This window comes from Periplaneta americana, chromosome 15 (genome assembly GCF_040183065.1).
Source record: "Periplaneta americana isolate PAMFEO1 chromosome 15, P.americana_PAMFEO1_priV1, whole genome shotgun sequence".
Taxonomy (NCBI): Eukaryota; Metazoa; Arthropoda; class Insecta; order Blattodea; family Blattidae; genus Periplaneta; species Periplaneta americana.
The window spans coordinates 30,738,088-30,763,283 of record NC_091131.1 but is presented as its reverse complement, the minus strand read 5'-3'; the positions used below and the strand labels follow the sequence as shown (position 1 = coordinate 30,763,283).

At 35.4% G+C, this 25,196-nt stretch overlaps 1 protein-coding gene across 2 annotated transcripts in view; it reads left to right on the top strand.

Annotated features, from left to right (window-relative positions):
- The window catches only part of LOC138714767 (golgin subfamily A member 4-like), a 40,257-nt gene extending 19,595 nt beyond the window's left edge, over positions 1–20,662 (top strand). The window contains exons 10-16 of one of the 2 annotated variants that reach the window (XM_069846879.1): positions 3,298–3,428; positions 5,140–5,325; positions 9,462–9,497; positions 11,709–11,833; positions 13,211–13,370; positions 15,511–15,600; positions 19,371–20,662. In XM_069846879.1, the coding sequence (XP_069702980.1) occupies positions 3,298–3,428; positions 5,140–5,325; positions 9,462–9,497; positions 11,709–11,833; positions 13,211–13,370; positions 15,511–15,600; positions 19,371–19,394 (752 nt within the window). In that variant the 3' untranslated portion in view covers positions 19,395–20,662. The remainder of the gene's footprint in view (positions 1–3,297; positions 3,429–5,139; positions 5,326–9,461; positions 9,498–11,708; positions 11,834–13,210; positions 13,371–15,510; positions 15,601–19,370) is intronic. The other variant, XM_069846880.1, reaches the window with a different exon arrangement.
- The last annotated feature ends 4,534 nt before the right edge of the window (positions 20,663–25,196 follow it).

The window sequence follows — 25,196 nt, the reverse complement described above, 5'->3', positions numbered from 1 at the left end:
CCGTGTCCATGTTGTCTGTCGAAGTTAATGTCAACAAATACGTAACTAATCGTCTTAACCCTCTCCCCATATCCTGACAGTAAGAAAAAAACCCACAGTTCACATTCCTGCCACTACCGGCGTTACTGTACATATCGGTAAGTACTCTTCAGAATAAACGCCGTTCTTGCTAGGCAACTTCTCTGACACATAGGTTATACACCCCTGTCCACACCTGTGGAGTAACGGTCAGCGCGTCTGGCTGCGAAACCAGGTGGCCCGGGTTCGATTCCCGGTCAGGGCAAGTTACCTGGTTGAGGTTTTTTCCGGGGTTTTTCCTCAACCCAATACAAGCAAATGCTAGGTAACTTTCGGTGCTGGACCCCGGACTCATTTCACCGACATTATCACCTTCATTTCATTCAGACGCTAAATAACCTGAGATGTTGATACAGCGTCGTAAAATAACCCAAAAATATACACCTCTGCGGAAGTGTAGGAAGATTGAATTCTCTAGGCTCATCGACTAGCCACATGACTGCATACAGCGAGCCATGACACACTTTGAACTGAACACCCAGTAGTTCACCAAGAAGACATAAGAGGTCGTTGAAGTTATTTCCCATGGAGAAATGCGATCACTGAAGAAATACTATTCCTCCATGGTTCTACGTTCATTTCTTGGTGATTCCTTAGCGCCATTTTTAAATAGTATATCTATAGTTTCGCTGTTATAAGCATTATTAAAACTTATTTGATTTTCCATGGAAAATATTTACACATCTTTATAAATTCCATGCATTTCATGATCTGTCATAAAACAAAGTATACTCATTAAGTATAATATAAAGTATGATATTGAATTTAACAAGTGGGATTGCAATTAGATATTAAACAAACTCGAGAAATAATAAAAGATGTAGAAGAAAAACATTATTAAAATTGAAATGCACTGACATGTTAAGTTACAGTTTGGTATAAATAGTTCCTTAAGATGGCAAGTGACACCCCCTCCCTTCAAGGTGGCGAAAAGTAACAATGAAATCTCCACCAGATGCCCACAGTATTGTTTGTTTCTGTGCTTACTTTTTCTGCTGCTTAGTTTGGAGAATGCTACAGTAGGAAAATTTCAAGCATTCCTAGAAGTCTGAAGGTTTATCTCAAAATCAAAAGACTTGATACTTTTCGCCCATACACAAGGAGACGTGCCTGTGAATTTAGGTTTGCACAGACTTACCTTAAGTCTTAGTGTGTATGGGGTCCTTAAGAATATTATTATTATTTATCTACTTAAAGATTATTATTTTTTTGGTCCTACAGAATATATCTGTTACGGTAACAATTAATATTAGAGAGAAAAATTTGTTCCGGTGCCTGGGATCGAACCTGGGTCCTTGGTTCTACGTAACAGCGCTCTCACCATAGAGCTAGAGCTACGCCGAAGTCCAATCCACAGAACCAGATCCGTACAGATTACTGTGGAATCCCGGCCATCAAGTCACTCAAGTGAGTGCGCTCCTTGTATAATGGCAGTTGACTTAATATAAAAATGTCAACATACATGGTCAACTTGGAGTTAGGCCACAAAAGAAAAAAAACTAGAGGAGAGGGGTTCGATCCGGTGTCCTTTGGATTGGACTTCGGGGTAGCTCAATGGTGAGAGCATTTAGTACGTAGAATCAAGGACCCAGGTTCGATCCTTGGCACCGGAGCTAATTTTTCTCCTCTAATATTAATTATTATTATTGCTGCTGCTGCTGGATATTCTTGCAAACTTAGAAGTAAAATTATATTCACTATGCTTATTAAGGTAGTATACACTTGTAAAACAACGTACATAATAAAATGAAATAAGATTGATTATAATATAAAAATGCAGGAAATATTCTTAAGAGTCCATTTTTCTGTTAGATAAATGTTTGCTAAAATAATTTTACACTTCCTTTTTTAAACCCAAAATCATTCAATAATGCTAGGTGAGGATAATTATTGTTATTAGTAAAAGAATGGTACAATATAATATTCTTGGGCCGAAATTAGAGCTATACCTCAGACCAGATTCGGCATTATATGGTTCATTTAGTGGGAGAGAAATAGTATACCTACTTGTAGAAATATGATAATATGATAAGTAGCGTACATAGTTTTATTTTTGTAGTAATATGTTGTTTATTTATATATATATATATATATATATATATATATATATATATATATATATATATATATATATATATTCGAAATCCTTTTTGGTGTCTAAAACATTGAAATTGTTATTTATGAAATTTGTTGGATATTCTAGATAAATGCTTATTTGAACAAATTTTAATCTTGTTTTTAAGTTGATTCACGGGGAACAGAATAGATTTTATTGTAGCTCCCCAACCTACGTATTATTTCATACTGAATAATCGAATGAACCAAAGCTAATAAATAGACCACATTATAATATTATGTCAGAAGAATATGTAGCTTGTAAAATTTATATATTATTATTTTTTTAAAATTTATAACGAAGATAATTTATATGTTTTTCCCAACGCCTAAATATTCATGTTCACTTGTAAGAATTGTAAGACATAGGCAAGAATAAACATTTGAACAATATCCAGTATGTGAAGGTATTTTGAAATTATTTTCACTTGTGGAAGCACTGTTTTATTTAAGCAAAAGTGTATAAATGACTATTTTGTTAATGTTGAGAGACAGAAGGTTCGCATCTAACCAATATTTTTAACAATGTTAACTCCTGTATTTACATATTATTATTATTATTTTTTTAAATTTTTATTTTAATGTACCGAAGTACATATGATATTTCCATGCAGATATTCTGCGTCATCATACGATGAAAGAGTCCTATGTTCATAGACATCTATGACGTAGTGCAGAGAGCGGCCAGTAGAGGGAACCCAAGAGTTGGAACTTAATCAGAGACAATTCTATCCGACGCCGGGGTGGTATCCGGTGTGGCTTAGTGGATAAAGAATCAGCACGTAGAGCTGAAAAAAACCCAGGTTCAAATCCCGGCACCAGAGAGAATTTTTCTCCGTTCCATTACATTTAGATACACTATGATTTGAAACATAGCTTTCCTGGGAGACACTAGATGTAATGCTTCCAGCACGCCACCTTCTTTCTGTACATAATAAGTGTCATTTGTAAACTCAGTGATACTTTGGAGATATTACTTCTCACACAATTCAGGTATTTTAATATTTGGCTTGATGCAACCGCTCGAAAGTTCTGCGTATGATACATTTATAAGACGTGGAAATGTGCATTTGGAATATCACTGTTGTTTGTGTTCGTTTATAGAAACGTCGGAGAAAGAACAGAACATCCAAGTCAGAGAATATCGTGATCACATCAAGGACCTGCATGAGGCATCTGAAGCCCAAGGAGAGGCTTTCCAGCAATTGTACTTACAACACGAAGAAGCTATCAAGGTAACATGCCCTTATATTCTAAAACCATTTTTTTTAATTATCCTCAAAAGCCATTTTGTTTCCCCATTCATTTCATTTGATGATTTTATGATCTTGCAGTGGGAAAGCATATAATTGAACAGAAGAAATATAATATTTTCCTTTTGGATATATGAGGGGCTCACAACCAGAGTGGACCAAGTCCACCAATGATCAGTTTGTGGATTAATACAATCTCGGATGAAGAAAACTTAGATTTATTCATTGCCATAACAAACCAAGACCATAACTCATTTGTTACTCCACAGAGGGCAGCATTTCATACGGAAGGTGAAAGTTGCTAAGCATGAGCCTAGATCATATATGAAGAGTCCACTGCAAGAATGATGGATGCCATTTGGAATACATTTTGCAGGAGAAGCAATTGAAAGTTTGAAATGCTTAGCGCTCAAAGCTTAACTGTAATTTTCCGATCATTACTGGACAATGACTATCAGTGTTAATCCCATATAACTCTGGATGTACATTCTATGTGTCTTAAGCTATGCATTGACAGTCTTGGTTCATTTTCGACAAGAAAGTGACATCCATCATTCTTGCAGTGGACTCTTCATATGTAACAGATAACTCATCACTACGTTAAAATCGACAGCACTTTGAAGAGAACAACCACCAGGATCGCCACCCGTCCGCCATAAACGAACACGAGATGGTAGAACAGTCGCTAATGCAATTCAAATGGGAATTATGATGTGACTTCTTATGTAACAACGAGATGGCAGTGTAGTAAACTGACAAAAGTTGTTAACGTCAAAGCCTATAAGGCCGACCTATCTGTTACATATATGATCTAGGGCATGAGCCAGGAACTTTAAGACTCAGTATCTCAGAACTATTCCAGATGGACGTGGTCCACTTTGGTTGTAAACCCCCTCAAAACTTATAGGATTAGTCTTTTTTCATGAAATTGCTTGTTGGGATCATTGATACTGAAAAAGTGATTTTTGGCCATGCCATCTGTCTGTCTGTCTGTCTGTGTGCAGTGGTGTGATTTCTCCTAATAAAATGATGATTTCCAGTGACCCGGATCTTGGTAGTTACACCATTTTCTTCTTGCTTCCCAATATAGGCTTGCTATATCTTCTGTATTATGTCTGTCTACTTTAGGGTGCTGCATTGAAGTAGGTGTTCTGCATTTATTACAGTGTCTGTGTTGCATAACATACAGGTGTCCATGTCGAATATTTTCATCCTGTTCAAATGGTGTGCCAGGCAGTCATGACCTGTTGGAATCCTAAATTTGGCTACGACGTCCTTGCGGTCTAATGAATGTAGAGGTTTTTCTTTGATATCTATTTTGATCTACTTTTTTCCTTGGTGTGCTTGATATAAGTTTCATCAAGTTTTGTTTTAATTTCTTGTATTACTGTGTGTGTTGGCTTTGATGGTTTGGGTTGTTGCAATTTTGGTTCCCTTTTTGCTAATGGTCAGCCCATTTGTTTGCCACTAATCCAATGTGTGAAGGGATTCACTGCAGTACAGTGTGTTTTTGTTGCCTTCTGAGCATTGTTTGCAGTTTCCTACTTTTTGTTATTGTTGGGATTTTAAGTGCAGTGTTTGATGCTATTGCTTCTACAACTGCTTTGAAGTCTACTCCTAATAAAATGTATGTGTTGTATTGCACTGTCTTTTTTGTTTGGATGTCACTGATACCGTATTATTGATTGTACAGGTAAAGGAATCAGAGTTGAACAACTCTGAACACCGAATTAAAGAGCTGCAGACTGCACATCAACGTGAACTGGCTGAAGTGGACAAAAGATGGCGCCAGTGCCTGGAGCAGCAGCTGGCTGAAGCAGAATCAAGGCACAAAGAAGAACTGACCGAACTCAGCAAAGAATGGCACTGGGAAAGAAAGGTGAGTTTCAGCATGCCAAGTACATATTTCTTAATCTATGGTAATCTACATTGAGATTCTGAGGGGCACACCCATGGCTGTTGCATTGGAATTCCACATTGGGTTCGTATTACATTGAGCTCAATTTGAAATTGCTATAAAGACGACAGTGTTGGGGCAGATTTTCTTGCTATCAGTGTTTTGTCGTCACCTTACTGTCATCTCTCCTTGCGAAATTTCCCAGCATTTGCCAGCCAGCACTGTAAAATATCCCACAACTTAAGGCTGGTTCACAGTAAACCAGAATCAAAAACGACAACCAGAACGAGAACGAAAATATTGTTAAAATAAATATACTTAAATGTGAGCATTCACAATTAGCGAGAAGCTTGTCAGAGTCTGGGAACAGGAACGTGAGAGTTGACCAAGTTTTAACTTTATTGTTCTCGTTTCCGATCACAGCCTACTAGATCCAGTCTGTTGCTATCAAAAAACTATTTGGTTGTGGCATATTTTGTAGCAAGAAGGCTGTGACATAATTTCTTCTTCGTCCATTGCTTCTAACTAACAGAGAAATTCAGTAGAATCACTTTCAATATATGGTACGTGTATATGTGACCAGACTACCACGTGAATTGAATTCTTAAATATTCCATGCCATAAATTTTGTAGTTGGTTAACCTGTGTTCATGTTGGCTGTCTTGTACTGATGAGAGAACGCCATTGCTCAGTTATACACAAATAACATCAGAATGCGTAATATCGACTTTACATATCGTTATTTACGTATATATCGATATGCATAGCAGTTTATGTCCTCAGTTTATTGCAGGTTCGTTCCAACAACAGTCAGGAACCGTCCGTAACCATCGTGAGCATGCGCAGTACAGAAAAAGCGTTCCAACACAATCCGAACCAGTCCCGAACTGGAAACATGTACTGCAGTCGGGCGTTCCAACAAACTTTTGACACGGGTTCAGAACGGTCCGAAATAGTCCGCGGATTGAGTACTCGAGACGCTCATGCACATAAGCTCACCAACGTCTCCTGGATACTGAAGAAAGACATCCTCGACTGTTCACATCAGTGAGGTTAAGATGAAAAGTGACAGTGCAGACGAATAATAAAACTAGAGATTTAATTTAAATTTTCGCCAAAAAGAAAGGGAATGGAAATTATTTGGGTATTGAAATAGTTAATTACAATTTCAACATACAGCTTTGATTAAAAGTATAATAAATAACGTACATAAATTAATAATTAAAAAAAAGAACTATTTTTAGATGACACGACATTGAATTAGCGGAATTCTTGCCTTCCATACTCTTTGTCATCTTTTAATAGAAAATGATCGAAATTCTATTTTCTGCAATTAGAATTAGCTGCGAAATGATAATAATAAGCATCCCGTTCTTAGCAAAGATGATCACAGTTATAGCATCTCTGGATTTAGTGCATAACGATCCGTGAAAGCGTTCCAACAGCGTCCAGTCCAGTTTCAATCCCATAGCAGATCAGATGCTCAACTAGCACATGTGCATAAGATGGTACAGGAACCGTACATGAACTGATCCATGAACCGCTTGTTGGAACGAACCTTGTGAATCAAAAATATTCACGTTCACGTCCTTCACTTCCCGTTCGCGTTCTGGTTCTAGCCTCCAGTTTACTGTGGATTGGCCTTTACTCTAGATTTGTAGAAGCTACATGTATCACTAATCAAAGCTGAAAACAAGAAAGAAAATAAAGAAAAATCAACAGATGCATAGCTTTACTGTGCTGAATAACTTTACATTGAACTACATGTAAGTCTATCACACAAGGCGAATACTAGAAGAAAAAGGGAAATTCAAGGAGAACAAGGGAAATAAAGGAAGAACAGGTGGAAGACAAGGAAAACGAGTTTATTTATTTATTTACACTTATTTGTTTATTGTTATAAATTTCCGTCTAATAACTTATCATTGGATTACGAAATTCATTTGACAAATGTTTTCTCCTCTTTATGAGACATCTTCAGGTTATATTAAAATTTTTAAAAGCATTGTTACTTACTTACAAATGGCTTTTAAGGAACCTGAAGATTCATTGTCGCCCTCACATAAGCCCAACATCGGTCCCTATCCAGTCTCTATCATCATATCTCACCTCCCTCAAATCCATTTTAATATTATCCTCCCATCTACGTCACAATTAAAATCTAATTTAAAATAATCATCATATTTACATTATTATAACATTGCTAGCAGCTGTTGTTATAACTTTCGTGCCAGAGACTCAGAGTATAAGTAAAAAAAATTCAATTTTCACAATACAAATCATTTAGCAGTAAGTACTTGTAGGATTAAATTAAAATTACTATGCAGTGCAAATAAATCAGATTCACAAAATATTTTGATGTTTTATTAATTTCAAATCCTCACGAGTTTATGTTGTCATTGATTTGGAAACTTCAAACCTCTGTCCTGAAAACCAGCTATTTTGACACCCTGGCACGAAATATAATTATATACGATTATTTTCTAATTTTATAGTGAAATGTAAAATTACAATAGCTTATAAAATAACGAAGTTTATTATGTAATTTAATTGTCTGCAGCCAGATTCAAATGATTTTAAGTTTGCATGCTAGTGGTCTTAATTAGCTGTTATTTAATTTTTCTGTAGTTATGTAAGTACAGTGTCTCCATATACATAGCTAGTATGTGTTAAGAAAATCCAAAACTTTTGCAACTGGTGTCAGATTTTGAGACAACCCATTTTTATAGTTTAACTAGTGGCTTGTGCAGCAAATGCTGCAAACTAAGTTCATTAGACGTTCAAATAAACATTTTTCAGATTAATTTTCAATGAAGAATACCAGACATTCTGAAAGTTATTTGCTTCCATAATAATGAAAGATTCTCTCGAGCCAATACTGAAGAGAACCACGCATATAAATATCTACATCACACCACCATTAAATATATGAAAAAGACCCAACCGCACTTGATTAATAACTATACAAATATTTGATTTTAATAATATTATTATCTTACGTAAGTTTTATAGCTTTCAGTAACATATACTATATATACTATATAGCCGCCACTCAGTAAAATATAGAAATCAACATCTAATTTATGTTATTCTCTTCTTATATAACCCCAAAACATTTCACTTTCATATCATCAATATAGCATTAATATGTATAATTAATGAAAAATAGTCACATCATGGCATTAACTACAATAATATTTCATTTCTAATAGTAATAATGTCATCAAACCACCTCAAGTTTTGTAGTTTTTAATATCCAATACACAGCTGTACCCAGAAAATTACACACCACAGAATCGAACCTGTAAATTATTTTTAGTAAGTTAAGTTTTTAATAACCAATTTAATTTGAGCTCTAAATATGTCAGCATTCTTGCAGATCATGGCCTTTGTGTAATATTGTTTACTGTAGTGTGTGTTTTGTTTTATTCTGAAATGCAACACTGCCGACTTGATGCCCACTTTGCTTCTCCTGAATGCAATTAGCTAGTTCTCAAAACTGACGACAGATAGATTTTGGAAAATAGGAAAATTATGTAGGAAAATTGACATTTCACTGAAAACTACTATTTTTCCGAAAAACTTTGGGTTCCAAGCTTCAGAATTAGGGGCCATTTATTAAAATCCGTTCAGCCATTTTCCCGTAATTTCCATTACCAGTTCAAATGATATATATAGGTGTTGAATTTGTGTTATTAATTTTCAAGGTGAATCAATAATAAACGTTATTACTCATTGCACATTAATTTTGGATGTATTTTTTTTATCCTACTTATGTGCTGAATCTGTATTTACTATAATTTCATTATTAAATTATTAAAGTATAATTTTAGCTACATTTAATGTATTACTCATTTTCATGATTTCACCGCACATCACGACTGCTTGATTGGGAAGCTCATGCACTATCCACTGAGCCATAGTGACACACCCAGTCTAAATATACCGGTGTAAATTTTCTCACTTTAAATTTACATCTTTTCAAGTGTTAATTTTATTTATTTTTATTTGCAATTTAGTTAATATTGTATTTTGTTTTAACTTTTATTGTGTTTATTTATTTGATGTGTTTATTTTTTCTTTCTGTTTTAACTATATCTGCATGTTTTTCTTTGCAGACTCATATTTCAGACAATGAAACATCACCTCCTGAGGTAAATGCATTTGCTAATTTTGTAATACCTTTTAATTTTTAAAATATTATAAAACATTTCCTATATAAAAATTGTACGCCCTCTTTGTTTAATTGCATAAGCTATTTACATAGTTAAGTTGTGAATATTAATTTAATGAGGATGAAGGACAGTGTGTAAATATTGTGAAATTTAAATGATTTCTATATTTTTTGACAATTTACAATTAAATACAAAAAATTTCATACCAATACATGGTTTCCGAGAATGAATGATGGGGTTTCATGAAGCTACTGTGAAGCATGTATTATGTGTAATAGATTTAATTCAGTAACTCAGTAAGATTCCAAACAACATTAATGAGTTTCAATATGCGCAACATTAACAGCACGACACATTATGATATTCACTTTCAGTCTACATTCTGGAAAGAACGTCTGGAGTAATGCTTGCAGTTGCTTGTCTGATCTTTTCTTGAGGATGACAACCTTATTTTTGACATGACTACAGAGGAAGAACTTTAATGGGATAAGATCAGGACTTCTTGCAGGCCATAGGTTGGGTGCATTTCTGCCAATCCACTACCCTGGAAATCGACGATTCAACTCTTCTTGCACAGGATTCACAAAGTGTGGTGGTGCTCCATCTTGTTGGAAGATGATTTGAAACCAGAGTCTTCCAATTATAAGATTTGAGGAAACAGAAAGTTCTCTAGCATGTCATTATACTCAATATCGTTGATGTAGGTTTCAGCTAAGAAAATGGACCCAAAAAATCTGGTTATGCACACCTATATCCTGAAGAGAAAAAATGGAACTCTCTGCATCATAATCCACAGTTAATTCCCGATTTACCACGGAAATCGTCTGTAGCTGCATTTAGATTAGCAACAGGCCATGACTGTTTGGCCAAACACCTGCATAGAATTGGAATATATCAGTCCCCTAACTGCCCATTGTGCAACTCAAACCAAGAAATGGATTCGGAACAGCTCAAAATCTGTACTTCATTGGCTGACAATGATAATATCTTTGAAAAATATTGGAGTGCAAGAGGTCAAATGACTTTATTGTCAAACGCCTGGCATTAGAAAACAGCAACAACGTATCCTGACTGATTTCTCAATGCACTTATTTAAGCATATTACAGATGTGGACAAATTATTAGCAAAATTGAAGATTTTTACAATATATTTTTACAAAATATGATTCTTCAATTTAGACCACAGTTGACATTTTTGCGTATTTCCAAGTTATTAGCAAAATTGAAGATTTGTATTGTATATTTTTAGAAAATTTAACTCTTCAATTTGGACGACATTGGATATTTTTGCATATTAGCAAAACTGAAGGTTTTTATTATATATTTTTACAAAATTCGATTCAGCAATTTGGAATACAGTTGACATTTTGGATATATTCAAATTATTAACAAAACTGAAGATTTTTATTTTATAGTTTTATAAAATATGACTCTTCAATTTAGACTGTAGTTGACATTTTTGCTAATTTATAAATTATTAGCAAAATTTAAGATTTTTATCATATATTTTTACAAAATTTAACTCTTCAATTGAAACTAAAGTTGACATTTTTGCATATTTCTGTCTATTGTAATGATAGAAATATGCAAAATTGTCAACCGTAATCTAAATTGAAAAGTCAAATTTTGTGAACAGAATTATCATAAAAATCGTCAATTTTGTTAATAATTTGTCCACGTCTGTAATATACATTAAATAACAATGACTTTATTATGATGACAATAACAATGATAGAAAATAAAACTACATGGACGCAATCTTTTTCAGTTACTGCAATAAATAAAAGCACTTTCAATCCATTACATATAATATATACTTCACAGTAACCTCATGAAACTCCATCATCCACTCTCAGAGACTCTGTATTTTAATAAATAATTCAATAATAATTATGTATGTATACATCTCACGCTCTTGATTTAACAATAAAGTTATTCTCCTTCCCGCTTTCCAATATTTAATAATAATTCAGTAATATAAATGTAATTTGTCTCCTCTAAATGATAAAGTGTACTATGACCTGAAATACATTAAAAAATGTAGAAAATTGTAACACTAAGGCCTTTTTTGTTTTCTCTTTATTTTGTTACTATTTACTATTAATTTTGTAATATTATTTTTATTCATAAATTATGCCTGTTTTGTTGCCTCACATACAACACTGTTAAAGTTATTCATATGATTACTAGGAACTGGAGAGCACAAGTCAATTAGCTGTGGCAGCTGTGGAAAGTGGAACAGGCAGTATAGAACTGCTACATCGTCAGCTGGTGGCTCAAACCAACGAGTTGAAGGAAGCAAAGAGATTGCATAGGTAAGGCCTGTTTGGCTGTCATTCTTTAGCTTTGGAAACTAAATACAACAAATCATTCATTTTTATTATATTCCCCCCCCCCCCCACACACACACACGTGTTTAGCTTCTCTTTCACCTGGTGACAATTTACTTCTCATGAGAGAGGAAGTAATGATTCCAAACATGTAATTTAAAACTACAGTGAAACCTGTTCAAGACGGAAGTGACATGGTCCTAATTTTTTTTCCGTTGTGGACAGGTTTCCGTGTTATTTAGGTGTGAATTTAAAATGGAATATTTCATCATTTGTATAAATGAAAAACAAAATGGCATGCCGCAAATTGTAGGAATTACAAAATATTCCGTTTAACACTACTGACATTAAATCAGCTTTCTGTCACTTATTTAATTGGTGAATGACCTTGATGAAAATCTCATTTCGTGTATAAATTGTATCATAACTCATTAAACACTATAAAGTTTATTAATCACACTAAATTTAATATCTAACACTATATATAATACTGCACTGTATATCACAACACATTATTTAATTGGACTAGGAGCCTAGAAGCCTTGAATTCTGGATTATCTAATCTCTTTGCCAGTTCAAGGGTTTTCTTTGCAGAATAGGTCCAGAAGTTTGCATGATCTTTGAAAGGGCAAGAACAATCCACTCCCACAACAGTTCATTCATTTCTATGTAACCAGTTGTTTTCTCTTTCCTTTTATGTCACCATTATTGACCGCAAGCCACTCACTCATGATACGGCCTTTATTTTTGAAAGTGTTAAGTTACACCTGAGTTTTCCATTCATAAATTTCAACATTATTTTCCATACTCTTCATTTCTCACTTTCCTCGATAACTTCTACTTCATCAATTAATGATTGTGCAACATTTTTACGCAACTTTTTTTTATCACGAAATCGCTAATACACTTGCGTTCTACCCAGCTACGACAGTATACAGGGGTGAAGCATTGAACATCTTTGAAGGAACTCGTCTGCCTAGTCAATAGGGTAATAAAATTTATGACCACCAGGCCAACACACCCTCGCACCCTCAAAAATTTTACAAAGAAAACTTGTTTTTATCTTAGTGACCTACTAGTATTTCGTATACATTCCTTGAAAGCACATACTTTTCAAAATATAGTTTACATTAAAGTAGTGTGTCCAAAATATTATTTCCGTTTTGAACAGTAGCAGGCAGTTTCCGTTTCCGCATTGGACAGTTCCAGTTTTGTTCAGGAAAAATTACACATAATAAATATGAATTTCGCTGGGACCAATAAATTGTTCCAAAATAGACAGAATCCCGGATTATTCAGGTTCCGATTTGAACAGGTTTCATTGTAGTATAATATTAAATTGTTTTTATTTTATTTAAACAGGCTTGAAGTAGCTGAATTACGTCGACTGCTGTCTCTAAGAAAAACATCGAATTCATCTGATAATCGAATATCTGGATTCACAACATTAGAAGATGCTTGTACAGAACTGGAGTACTTACGTAATATCCTCTATGAATACATGATGGGCAGAGAGCCTGTGGTAAGTGTTACCCAGAATATTGGACAGTTTAGTTGCCAGTCAGCTTTTGTGTTAAGGTCTTTGTAGATTTGTGTTACCATACTATAAAGATTTTACATACCTAATGTGTATTCCATACAAGAAGACTCTGCATCCAACAAACAATAAACAAAATCTCAGATGTTCTTCAAACTGTCAGATTATATTTTATATAATTTCTATAAAATAAACAAAGAAGAAATACCAATCTATATCGCAGACACACTCATTGCTAAAACTCCAGTTGTGAATGAAATTCCTCCATGGGAATGGGTGATTCCAGAACATAGCATACAAATTCCAGGAAATCATTCCAAAAATGATCCTCCATACATTCTTAAGTTAGATGCCATGGAACTAACCTGCAGCACATATAAGGATCACCTTCAAATTTATACAGATGGATCTCAGCTGATGATGATGGGGCATCAGAAGCAGGGTATTATATTCCAAAATATCAAGAAAGTTACTTCATACCATGTTCATCCTCCTCCAGTCTTGACACTGAATTGCTAGCTATTGATGCTGGTTTTCAATGTGTTACTCAAATTTCTGAAAAATCTATTTGCATACTTACTGACTCAAAGGGGGCTATATTTAATATAATCAAATATGTACAAAACCTATACGCACATAGAATTATTCCCATTCAGAAACAACTAGTAAACTAAAAAAACTCGAAAAGGAAATAACATTTCAATGGATACCCAGTCATTGTGGTATACCTGGAAACGAGAAAGTCGATAATATTGCAAAACAAGGAACATATTTGCAAGCAAGACCTCTTCAAGTGATGTCTCTATCCAATGCCTTTGCTTCAGTAAACTCTTATTTTACAAACCTATGGATCAACAATTGGCTCTCTTCTGACAAAGGAAAAATTTTACAGTCCGTACAAAAGAAGCCAAATGACCTGGAAATGTACAAAAACTTGCCCAGACATGTTCAAACATTTTTAACAAGAGCCAGGACAGGTCACATTGTCACACAATTGTACCTACACCAATTTCACCTTTCTGATAATCCTACTTGTCTGTGGTGTAATAATCATGATGAAGATCTGGAACACATTCTTCTATAATGTTCATCCATAAACCACAAAAGAAGTAAATTAAAATCATCAGTACCAGTTGCAGAAGACAGCCCTGCAGTATATATTGACTACACCCCAACTCTGGCTACTAGCAACAGGCATCTATAATGAACACTGATCAAAATACCCCTCATTTCTCTTGAAAAACAAGAACTGAAAAGATTACAGTGAACTATAGTGGACTTTATGTTGTCAGTAAACAGCTGGATACATTAAGAAGATTGATGTATGGTATTTTGTTCTCGTGTTTAGAAAAAAAGCAAATTTCCCATTAATGTTTCGAAAATATGTAACAGATTGTGTTTTCAGACAGGAATTAACATCACGTTCTAAGTGCTATAAAGAGGTTTTCTCGTCCTGCAGTCAATAGAAAGGGCTTAAGGCATACATTTTTCGACATGCAGTCTTCTTGTATGATGACAAACTATACTCATTTAAAATAGCATTTTATAATATTTTTTTATACAAACCATATATAAAATAATTTCAAGGGAAAAATTGTTCCGGGGCCGGGTATCGATCCCGGGACCTCTGGTTGAACGTACCAGCGCTCTACCACTGAGCTACCCGGGAACTCCACCCGACACCGTCTCAACTTTTCCCTTTATATCCACACAACTCGCTTGGGCTGACGAAACGCCAGAGACCCACAACGAGTGCACACAGTCTCTGTGTGACTTGGAATTGTGGTTTTCTGTTAACGAACACAGTAACGTATATATTATGCAAATCTAGTCTTTCAGGTGAAGCTCCCTGTAAAGCAGATTTTGAATAATTTCAAGCGAGTTGTGTGGATATAAAGGGAAAAGTTGAGACGGTGTCGGGTGGAGTTCCTGGGTAGCTCAGTGGTAGAGCGCTGGTACGTTCAACCAGAGGTCCCGGGATCGATACCCGGCCCTGGAACAATTTTTCCCTTGAAATTATTCAAAATCTGCTTTACAGGGAGCTTCACCTGAAAGACTAGATTTGCATATATAAAATACTTTGTCACCATATGCTTTACGTGTTGTATAACATTCACTTTTACAGGTGCTTGCTCGTGTAATTGCTGCAGTTGTAAAATTTGATTCAGAACAGACCACAAATGTACTGCAGAAGGAAGAACAGAAACAAACTTTGGTAAGTTTTGTGTGTGTACAGTAGTGGCAAAAAAAAAAAACCAGACCTACCCTTGTAGCTGATTTCAGAGCCTGTTCACTCCAGAGCACGATAGACTGGTAACTAAAACTTCTGTGGTTCGAATCCTGCCTGGGAAGGAAACTTTTTTTTGTTCCTTATTCAAATTTATTCCCAATACTTTTCGATTACAGTGATATTTTACTAAATTAACTTATTATTCCCAGAACATGAATTTTACCAGCAATCGAAAAGTAATGGGAATAAATTTGAATAAGGAACAAAAAAAATTTCCTTCCCAGGCAGGATTCGAACCACGAAAGTCTGTTACCAGTCTATCGTGCTCTGGAGTGAACAAGGCTCTGAAATCATTCAGTTTCTTTTGCCACTACTGTACATATGTGTGCATATATATCGATGGTCCAGAACCAGACTGTTCCAAGTCCATTTTACTTTTTTTTCCCCAGGAGAGCTATTTTAAGCTCCTGACATTCAAAGCTTCATGAAACAATTTTGAAATAGCTTCATAGCAATCTTATGGAGAGGAATATTTACAATTTCGTTCTATTCATATATGCAGACTAGAACTGGAACATAGTGAAACACAGATTTCTTTCTTACAAAAAGTTTGGCTTAGAACAGTCTGATTCTCAGCCATCGAATTAAAATCCAAACTTTCTTTGAATTGAAGACCTATGGAAGATTAGGATAATCTTCAGCAATGTTTTTGACTGTAACTGCAATATTCAATTATGCATTCTCAGGATGTTTTGTACAACTTTAACATAATTACTGCTACTACAGTGAAAGAGAGGAGTTCTGACATCTGTAGTGAAGCAGTAGAATTTTCTCATCTGAGAAAAAATAATTATGATTCTTCATATAATTTATATTATATTTTAAAATACGCCAATGGAATGAATGAAAAACTGTATTAATAATCTTAATTTCGTTTATGATAAGTAATGCACAGTATGGTGTGTGGATAAGCTTCAGGGCTTCTACCGCTTTGTCTTGGTGTTGGTGGCTGACGTTTCGACCACTGTGTTGTGGTCATCTTTAGAGCAGTTGTTGGATAAGGAAATAGTCTGCGAGCTGGTATATATATAGTAGTCTTGACGGGGGGAGTACGTGCGGTGATAGGTCGTAGGTTCTCCTTCTGGCATCTGTCTGTATGAAGGGGAGTATTCTGAACTGCTCTGAAGATGACCACAACACAGCAGTCGAAACGTCAGCCACCAACATCAAGACAACGCGGTAGAAGCCCTGAAGCTTATCCACACACCATATACACCAGCCGCGGAAGCCTACGCTAACACTTAATGCATAGTAGCTTTCTGTCATCTCTATGTTCTACTTTTTCGCTTACTTTAATAGAATATTAAAATAACCATTGTATTGTGTGTTTGAGTGTGTGCATTAAACTCTTAATATGGCGACAAGGATATCGTAAATAGAAATTTCACATACACGTCAATTGATTCTAAATTTGTATAGTGTACTGTGCTGGCTTTTACCCAACTACCCATTCTATTCACCATGATGTTTTTGTAAACTTCGCTTCAGTTGGATTCGAACGCAATCTGCTACTGACCTGTATTTAGAAAAGATCTCATGTCCAGTTGCAGTTAACTTGCGATAAGTGTCTGAAAAGTCCGCAGTGTACTTATAATTCTCGCTGCAGCTACTTGAGGTCTGTACACCGAATGGTGCTGTTATGTGTCTCATGCATTCAGAAAGAGTGCCCGCACCTTTTAAGCTCAATGCAGTTACTATCTGCTCCCAGTCCTGAGAAAAAAGTTAGGAGACCTGAGAACTTGAATTGCACAGTGGTGAGAGGTTGAAAGATTATGAAGTTTCGTAAAGTTGTCACTAGTGTATTTAAAGTACGAGTATTATGAAGGGATTTTTCCAGTAATAGCAACAGTAATTTAGCAGCTCAAACATGTAACTCGCATGTTCTGGCAGGATAAGTTCTGCTGCACTGTTTCCAAGATCATGGTTCCAGTTCCTCATTAGCAGATAATATTTTGCAGGGAAAATCCCACTGAATTATTCCGTAAATGCTGTGCTCTTTAGTCTGCATTCTCCTGTCGCCATAAAACTACTTTTTAATTCATTGGTTTAGAAACTATAAACTATTACAATAAAGATTAGTAAAGGCAAAATTCTACATCTAAATCCACCACTACTATGTAACTTTTTTGTCTGTTATAGCAGATATTTCAAGGTCTTGTCTGATTTTTATGTTTTCAATTCTGTCTTCCTTCGTACAGCCTTTAACCACATGTAAAAATTTCATCTCTGCTGCTGTTATCTTACTTACATCCTCTTCTTTCTGTATTCAGGATTCAGAACCGTAGAGAAATAATGGTACTGCTGATGTTTTATAGAATTTTAATTATGTCTCTTTTGTCACTTTATTATTTAGTGATAATTTTATTGTTCCACATATTCCTTGAAATTTTGCTACATTATTCATTATGTTACTGCCGTAATCAAATGAGATGTCACATCCTAGGTAATTAAAAGGACTTCCTTGTTCCATGACTTTGTTTGCTATTGTTGTTTTGAATCTAATTTGTTGTTTGCATATTTTAAAATTGTATTGTTGATGTATTTTATATAATCCATTGTTTCATTATCACTTGTTTAAAACTTAAAACTTTCTTAATTGAAACTTTTAAAGTATTATAAAGGTACGGTCACACATCGCTATTTTTGCTGTGCAACTTTTGTACTACAGCAGCAAAAGTTGCGTGTCGTGTTCACATGTAAGCCAAAAGTAGCATGCTGCATGCTACTTTTTGTGCTGCAAAAGTTGCAACTGGAGGTTGCGAGTCTGTTCACACACAAGGCGCTACTTTTGCAGACGCAGTCATGCTGCAGGTTTCCATCTCCATGTTGACTTCTCAATATACATTTTGTGGTTATGTTCGCATTATTAAGAAACTCATGCGAAAGCTTCCTTATCTATTATTTGCTTTTCTGTCGTATCTAGTATTCAGAAATTGACATTATTTTTACTATAAAGCTTTTAAAAACGCCTATATATGATAACCAACAGCATATTCACGTAATCAGTGTTGGCAACCCTCCTGTTTGGAACTACGCTACGGAAAATTTAAAAAATGAATTATATCGTCAGCAATTATGCTCAGACTGTGTTGTGTATTTAATAACTGTTACAAATAATTTATTTTCATCACATCTAACATTAAAATATATCCAAACAATAAAAGTATCATTGGCACATTTGGGTGGTAACACTGGTTGCAACCGCAGCAAAAGTTTCAACAAAACCGATATCAAAAATGCTGCAGCTGCAACCCTGAGAACCCTGTTCACACATCACTACTTCTAAGCTGTGCGCAGTATGAAAAAGTAGCAGGCAGCAGGTTCGGCAGCGCTACTTTTCGAGTTGCACTGTTGTTCACACATCACAGTATGAGAGTTGCGCAGTTTTTTGTACTGCAGCAATCAAAAGTAGTGACGTGTGACCGTACCTTAACAGACAAGTCCCATTTCGACACTGGTGTGGTGTCGAAATGGGACCAGTCTGTCATAAGGTACGTAACCTCTTTAAAATTATAACACTTTTAAAGTTTCAACTAAGAAAGCTTTAAATATTTTATGTGATTTAAAAATATTCCTTTTGCAGTTTGTCTTGTGTACTTAGTACTATTATCTGGTCATTAGCATATAATAATGTAATAATTATTAAAAAGTATTTAATTATATATGTAATAGCGAATATTTTGTTTCTCTTTCAGTTGGGCCAACTGGGCATTCTATGATAGTTGGATACACTGGTTGGCTTCACAGTTAACCAGCCAGTCTCTTCGGTACTGAATAGCAATCACTCTTTAAGGTGAAAAAGTTGCAGTTAATATCTGACAGGTCAGAGTGCAAGCAGTTTGTGATCAGAGATATCAGAAATTGGTGCATACCAAACTGTTTCAAATTGTGTATTTACTATGTACAGAGCTTTAAAATAAGCCTTAAGGCTTTGAGGGGGATGGGAAGTAGATCTTGAGTGAAGAGTCGTTTCCTGTGTTACTAAGTGAGAAAATTTGCAGAAATATTTTCATGAATTTAACATGGGATGCTCGCTAAAGTAAAGAATTAATTTTATAACTAATGAGGGAATACTTCACAGATAGACATGCAAATTTATTGCAAGAGTTCGCTGATGGGTAAAACAGAGTCCAAGGAAAGGAACTTGTTAAAATATAGATATTCTGACATTTTGTAGGTCTGTTATTGCAAACAGTGCATGTTCGAGCATGCTTTACCTCCAATGTTTGTGTTCCCAATAATCTGTAGTTTCCGTCCATGCAAGCCATCTACCATCACAACATGTAAATTCTCACGCTTATTCATTCTAAATAAAATAAAAACAGTAGGAAGCGTTACTTAAATAGGTTATACTCTTTCAATGTTTTAGTAAATACCAATCCCTGTATTTAGGAAACACATTCTCGCAATATCATATTTTGACATGTTCCTATCAGCAAACTCCCATGTGAGTGCTCATTTCCTGTATCAGTGCTCTAACTTTACACAAATAATTCAGCAGAATTTTCTATTAGAAAGATTATCACTAATATTATTTTAAAATATCGTCTATCACTGTTGAGTCACAGAATATTTGTTGAATTATCAGTTAATTCATGCAGTCGTTAACATAATATTTTAATATTTTTAATGATCATTTATTAATTTATATCAAATTTTACAAATTAAAATTGTTACACATTTTATTGGAAAATTATAATTTACGGTTATAAGATTACTTTCTTATAAAAGGTATATGTTTTGTTACAAAATATTGTCCAAAGAATGTCCCAGTGTTGTAGAACCTTATTTTTTTAATGAAATCTTTAAAATGTAAAATATATTATATGCGTTATCTAGTCATAATGTAGTTGAATATTATTCCTGGTTTTAGTTTTCCTTAAGTGTTAATATTTACTGTATTAATATACATTTTGAATTAGTATAGTGTGGGAGAATAATGACCCTATTTATGACCAATTTCGTGTATGACTTCAGATATGATTATGTTATGACAACTTTATAATTTAATTTAGTGCTGTTTGAGATATATATATATATATATATATAATTTTTTTTAATTCACCGCTAAACTCGTGAGACTTTTCTCCAATAAACACTTATGATGTCACAGATTTTTCTGATGAATTAACAGTGGCGGTGATTGAGTTAAAAAATTAATGTGACTGTGTCAGGCCATGAGTTTTACGTGAATAAGCGTGGCTTAAATTGACAGATCTAATCGAGATCTTTTGTTTGGCACCAGAATGAGTGTGTTAGCTTATTGGAGTCACCCAGATTTTTGCCCACGCCCAAAATGGCTGCCAGTTGCGATCTTTTGTTTGGTACCAAAATTGCATGCAAGCATATTGGAGTTGCAAGATATACTGCCTGGAAATTTTTGCCCACACCGAAAATGGCCATTAGACACCCTTTCCAATGAGCTGCGTTGCTTGTATTTCCTCTAGACTTTTTGGTGAGTATGGGCTATCTGAAATTTTAAATTAATTTATTAATTATTTTTGATCTGTCACTAAAAAATATTTTACAGAGTTCACTTTTTATGGATTAAATTATAGATCTAGATGAATATTTTGTTTGGCACCAAAATCAGCATGCTAGCGCATCAGAGTTGCTTAGATATATTGCATTGAAATGTTCGCCCATGTCCAAAATGTTTGTCAGTTGCTGCAGGCCCTTGCGCCTCGCACATGCGTGGTGCGGTGCCAGCTCAAGATCGTGCTCATATTGTAGTCCTATACCCGAACGAAGTAGACCACAATTTTTCATTCGCATTATTAGTCACGAAGTTATAGTGTTGGAATTGATCATCTTGCAAACGTTACATCAACTTAAAAGTCCCAAATTATTCGATTAATCCTGGAGGCCATTGAAATTAAATTAGAAACGAACAACTTCAATAGGGATGGTGGCCTGCAAGTCAGCAAGGCATGGACCCCGACCTTGAACAAACTAAAGCCCTCACGAGATCCTACACCAAGTACCGAGGACCAGCACCTAGCTCTGCTGGCCGTCAACATCACAAGAGGAACCCCTGTAGGGTGGAGCTTATGAAAACATAGAATTCCCGGCCCTGGATTGGTCCCACTGCTAGCCAATCCCGCATCATCTGACCGAACCATATTATATACGAGGGGGATCCAGGAAATAATGACCGTTCGCGCATACCCGCCGCGCAGCTGACTCCCCTTCCTTGTTTGAAGGTCAACTGGCTTCCTTAACATGTGTTCTCATAATGTTGTGAGTACTGGTTGCAACAAGTCGCCATTGTGCATTTTGTGTTACTTCAAAATGAACGACGTGATTGATAATCCCGCTGACTGTGAGGTGAGGAGTGTGATTCGATTTTTGAATGCCCGACATTTGAAACCTGCAGAAATTTACCGGCAATTGAAAGAAGTGTATGGTGATACTGTAATGAATGAAAGAAATGTGAGAAAATGGTGCGAAATGTTCAACAATGGGCGAACAAATGTCCACGATGAAACTCGACCCGGACGCCCATCACTCATCACAGAAGACCTGAAGACTAAAGTGAACGAACAGAATCTTGCAAGACAGGCGCACATCACTCGACGAATTGCATATTGCCTTTCCTGACATTTCTCGTTCTTTGCTTGGTGAAACTGTGTCGCAACATCTTGGCTACCACAAAATCTGTGCACGATGGGTTCCACGGCAACTGAGTGACCAACACAAAACTCAGAGAATGGCCTCAGCATTGACATTCTTGATGCGATGTCACACAGATGGAGACGCCTTTCTTGATCAAATTGTGACTGGTGATGAGACCTGGGTGTCTCACGACACCCCAGAGACCAAGCGCCAATCACATCAGTGGCATCATCCCTCATCACCCAAGAAACCGAGAAAATTCAAACAGACTCTCTCAACACAAAAAGTCATGGCTACTGTCTTTTGGGATCGTTTTGGAAGTGATGAAGAGTTGAAGAAGACAGTGAACACCTGGCTTAATGAACTGGCGGCAGAGGAGTATAACACGGGAATTCTAAAGCTAGTGAACAGATACGACAAATGTTTAAATGTAGGTGGTGATTATGTAGAGAAGTAAAGGAAGCTTCAGTTATGTAACACTTTGTTTTTTCAAATAAATATTTTTTTTTTTTTAATTATTACAACAAAATGGTCGTTATTTCCTGGATCCCCCTCGTATAAAATGAAATTCGTACAACGGCATCATCAGTTCCCTAAAGATGGCTACAGAGTCAGTAGCCGAAAGCTTGGAGTATTCCACAACTTTAACTTGGCTGATAGCCTGTGAATCATCATTATGAATCAATGCCGAGAAAGCCTGAAGTCATACAAATAATATAATGTTCGGTATATCACACATGTTAGTTACTAGTTATGTTAGCCTTTCCTTCCCATTTTATGTAAACCCTCTTTTAAAGAAAACCCTTATTTAAGGGGGGGGGGCGGAGGAAGTAATCCCTCAGAGATTCGTTAAAAAGGTTATACTGTATGCACTTGACAGTTATTTGCGTTGGCAATCCTTCTCATAAAAATAAAATGGATGGTGCGCAATAGCCTTCTGAACAAATCAGAATGTAGCATTTTCTAGCTTCTGCTGCTGCTGTGTTGTCTGTTTGGTACATGCTGTTACTATCACATGCATAATTTGTGAGTTAGTATTATACATAATTTGTAATGCTGGTGTGAAATGTGGCAAGAAAAGACATAACTCGAAGACTAATGATAACTCATGGAATAAGACTCCTTTTGTTTAATGGCATAGCATTAAATACCGTATTTACTCGCGTAATTCACGCCATCGCATATTTCACGCACCCAAATTATTTACTATATAATTTAATAAATTAATTTCCTCGTATATTTCACGCATTTAATATTCGTGAAATACTGTAACAAGTACATACTGAAACTTGAAGTAATGAGGTGTGTTATGTCGAGGAGCCCTGAATGTATGGTATCTTAAATGCCGCAACGAGAGAGTGCATAGCGGTATTTGGGACCGGACAGCTACCTGTTACAGGCGCACCCTTCTCGTCTATGAAAGTCCTTTAAAAATAGGGTATTGACCTCCCCCTACCATTTGAATGGGGGTGGTTTGAAAGCTTTGTGTTGGATCGCATCAGTTGAGTTTGAGACTCGAAAAGGGAAACCTGTCAAAAGTCGTCTGTTAAAAGTTTTAACAATGAATGGTAAATCCCGATATTCGAGTCATACTGCGTCCTTCAAATTAAAAGTTATTGCGTATGCAGAAACACATGGCAACAGAGCAGCTGGACGTGAATTCACAGTTCCAGAAATTTAATATTCGCTACTGGAGGAAACAAATGCATCAAGGAAAGCATTTCGTGGGCCAAAAAGTGGAAAATTTCCTGATCTTGAAGACAAGTTACTAGGATATGTAAGGGAACTGCGTAGTTTTGTCATTTTTACCATTAAAAATATCAGCTTGTGAAATTCCTCGCTTAATTCACGCACCCTTAATTTATATATCGAAATTGCGGGAAAAAAGTGCGTAAAATATTAGAGTAAATACGGTATTCGGCCATTGGAATTGGTGCGAAGAATTCGTCAGCCATTGTGTCAGTTCTCCAGCTACCAAAATTATGCAAAACTGTCGGGTGTATAGTTAGTCATACCTAGAGCAACTGAACACTATTAATTCTAATATACAGGGTGATTCAGACCACCCGTAACAGTAATTTATTTCGGAAACTAGTGCATTAAAATTTTCGAGAAAAAAATATTTTATTACTAAACCACATGTGAACTTTCACTTGAGCTTAATTTCATCAATAAGTTCTAACAGGAAGTAGGGTCAGTGGCGTATCACTTTAAAATTTCAAATGGGAGTATGGGTCAAATAGGGTACCGTTTGATAGAGCGCTTCAAAACAAACAACTTTCATAGAACACGTTTTTATTAATTCCTATTCTTTCAATGAGAAAACGTACGAAAAGGCAATGGGTTATTCGGACCACACGTAAGTCATTTATTTCGGAATCTAGTGCATTAAAATTTTCGAGACAGAAATATTTATTACTAAACCACATGTGAACTTTCACTTGATTTCATTAATCAGCTCTAACAGGAAGTAGGGTCAGTGGCGTATCACTTTAAAATTTCAAATGGGAGTCCGGGTCAAATAAGGTACCATTATTGATGGCATTATCTTTTCGTACGTTTTCTCATTGAAAGAGTAGGAATTGGTAAAAACGTTTCCTATGAAAGTTGTTTGTTTTGAAGAGATCTATCAAATGGTACCTTATTTGACCCGGACTCCCATTTGAAATTTTAAAGTGATACGCCACTGACCCTAATTTCTGTTAGAACTGATTGATGAAATTAAGCTCAAGTGAAAGTTCACATATGGTTTAGTTATAAATATTTTTTTTCTCGAAAATTTTAATGCACTAGTTTCCAAAATAAATTACTGTTACGGGTGGTCTGAATCATCCTGTATGCTTCACAAAATTGATTAAATAAAAAAAGAGACTGAGTTGTGACTGTCAAAATTGAGAACACATAAA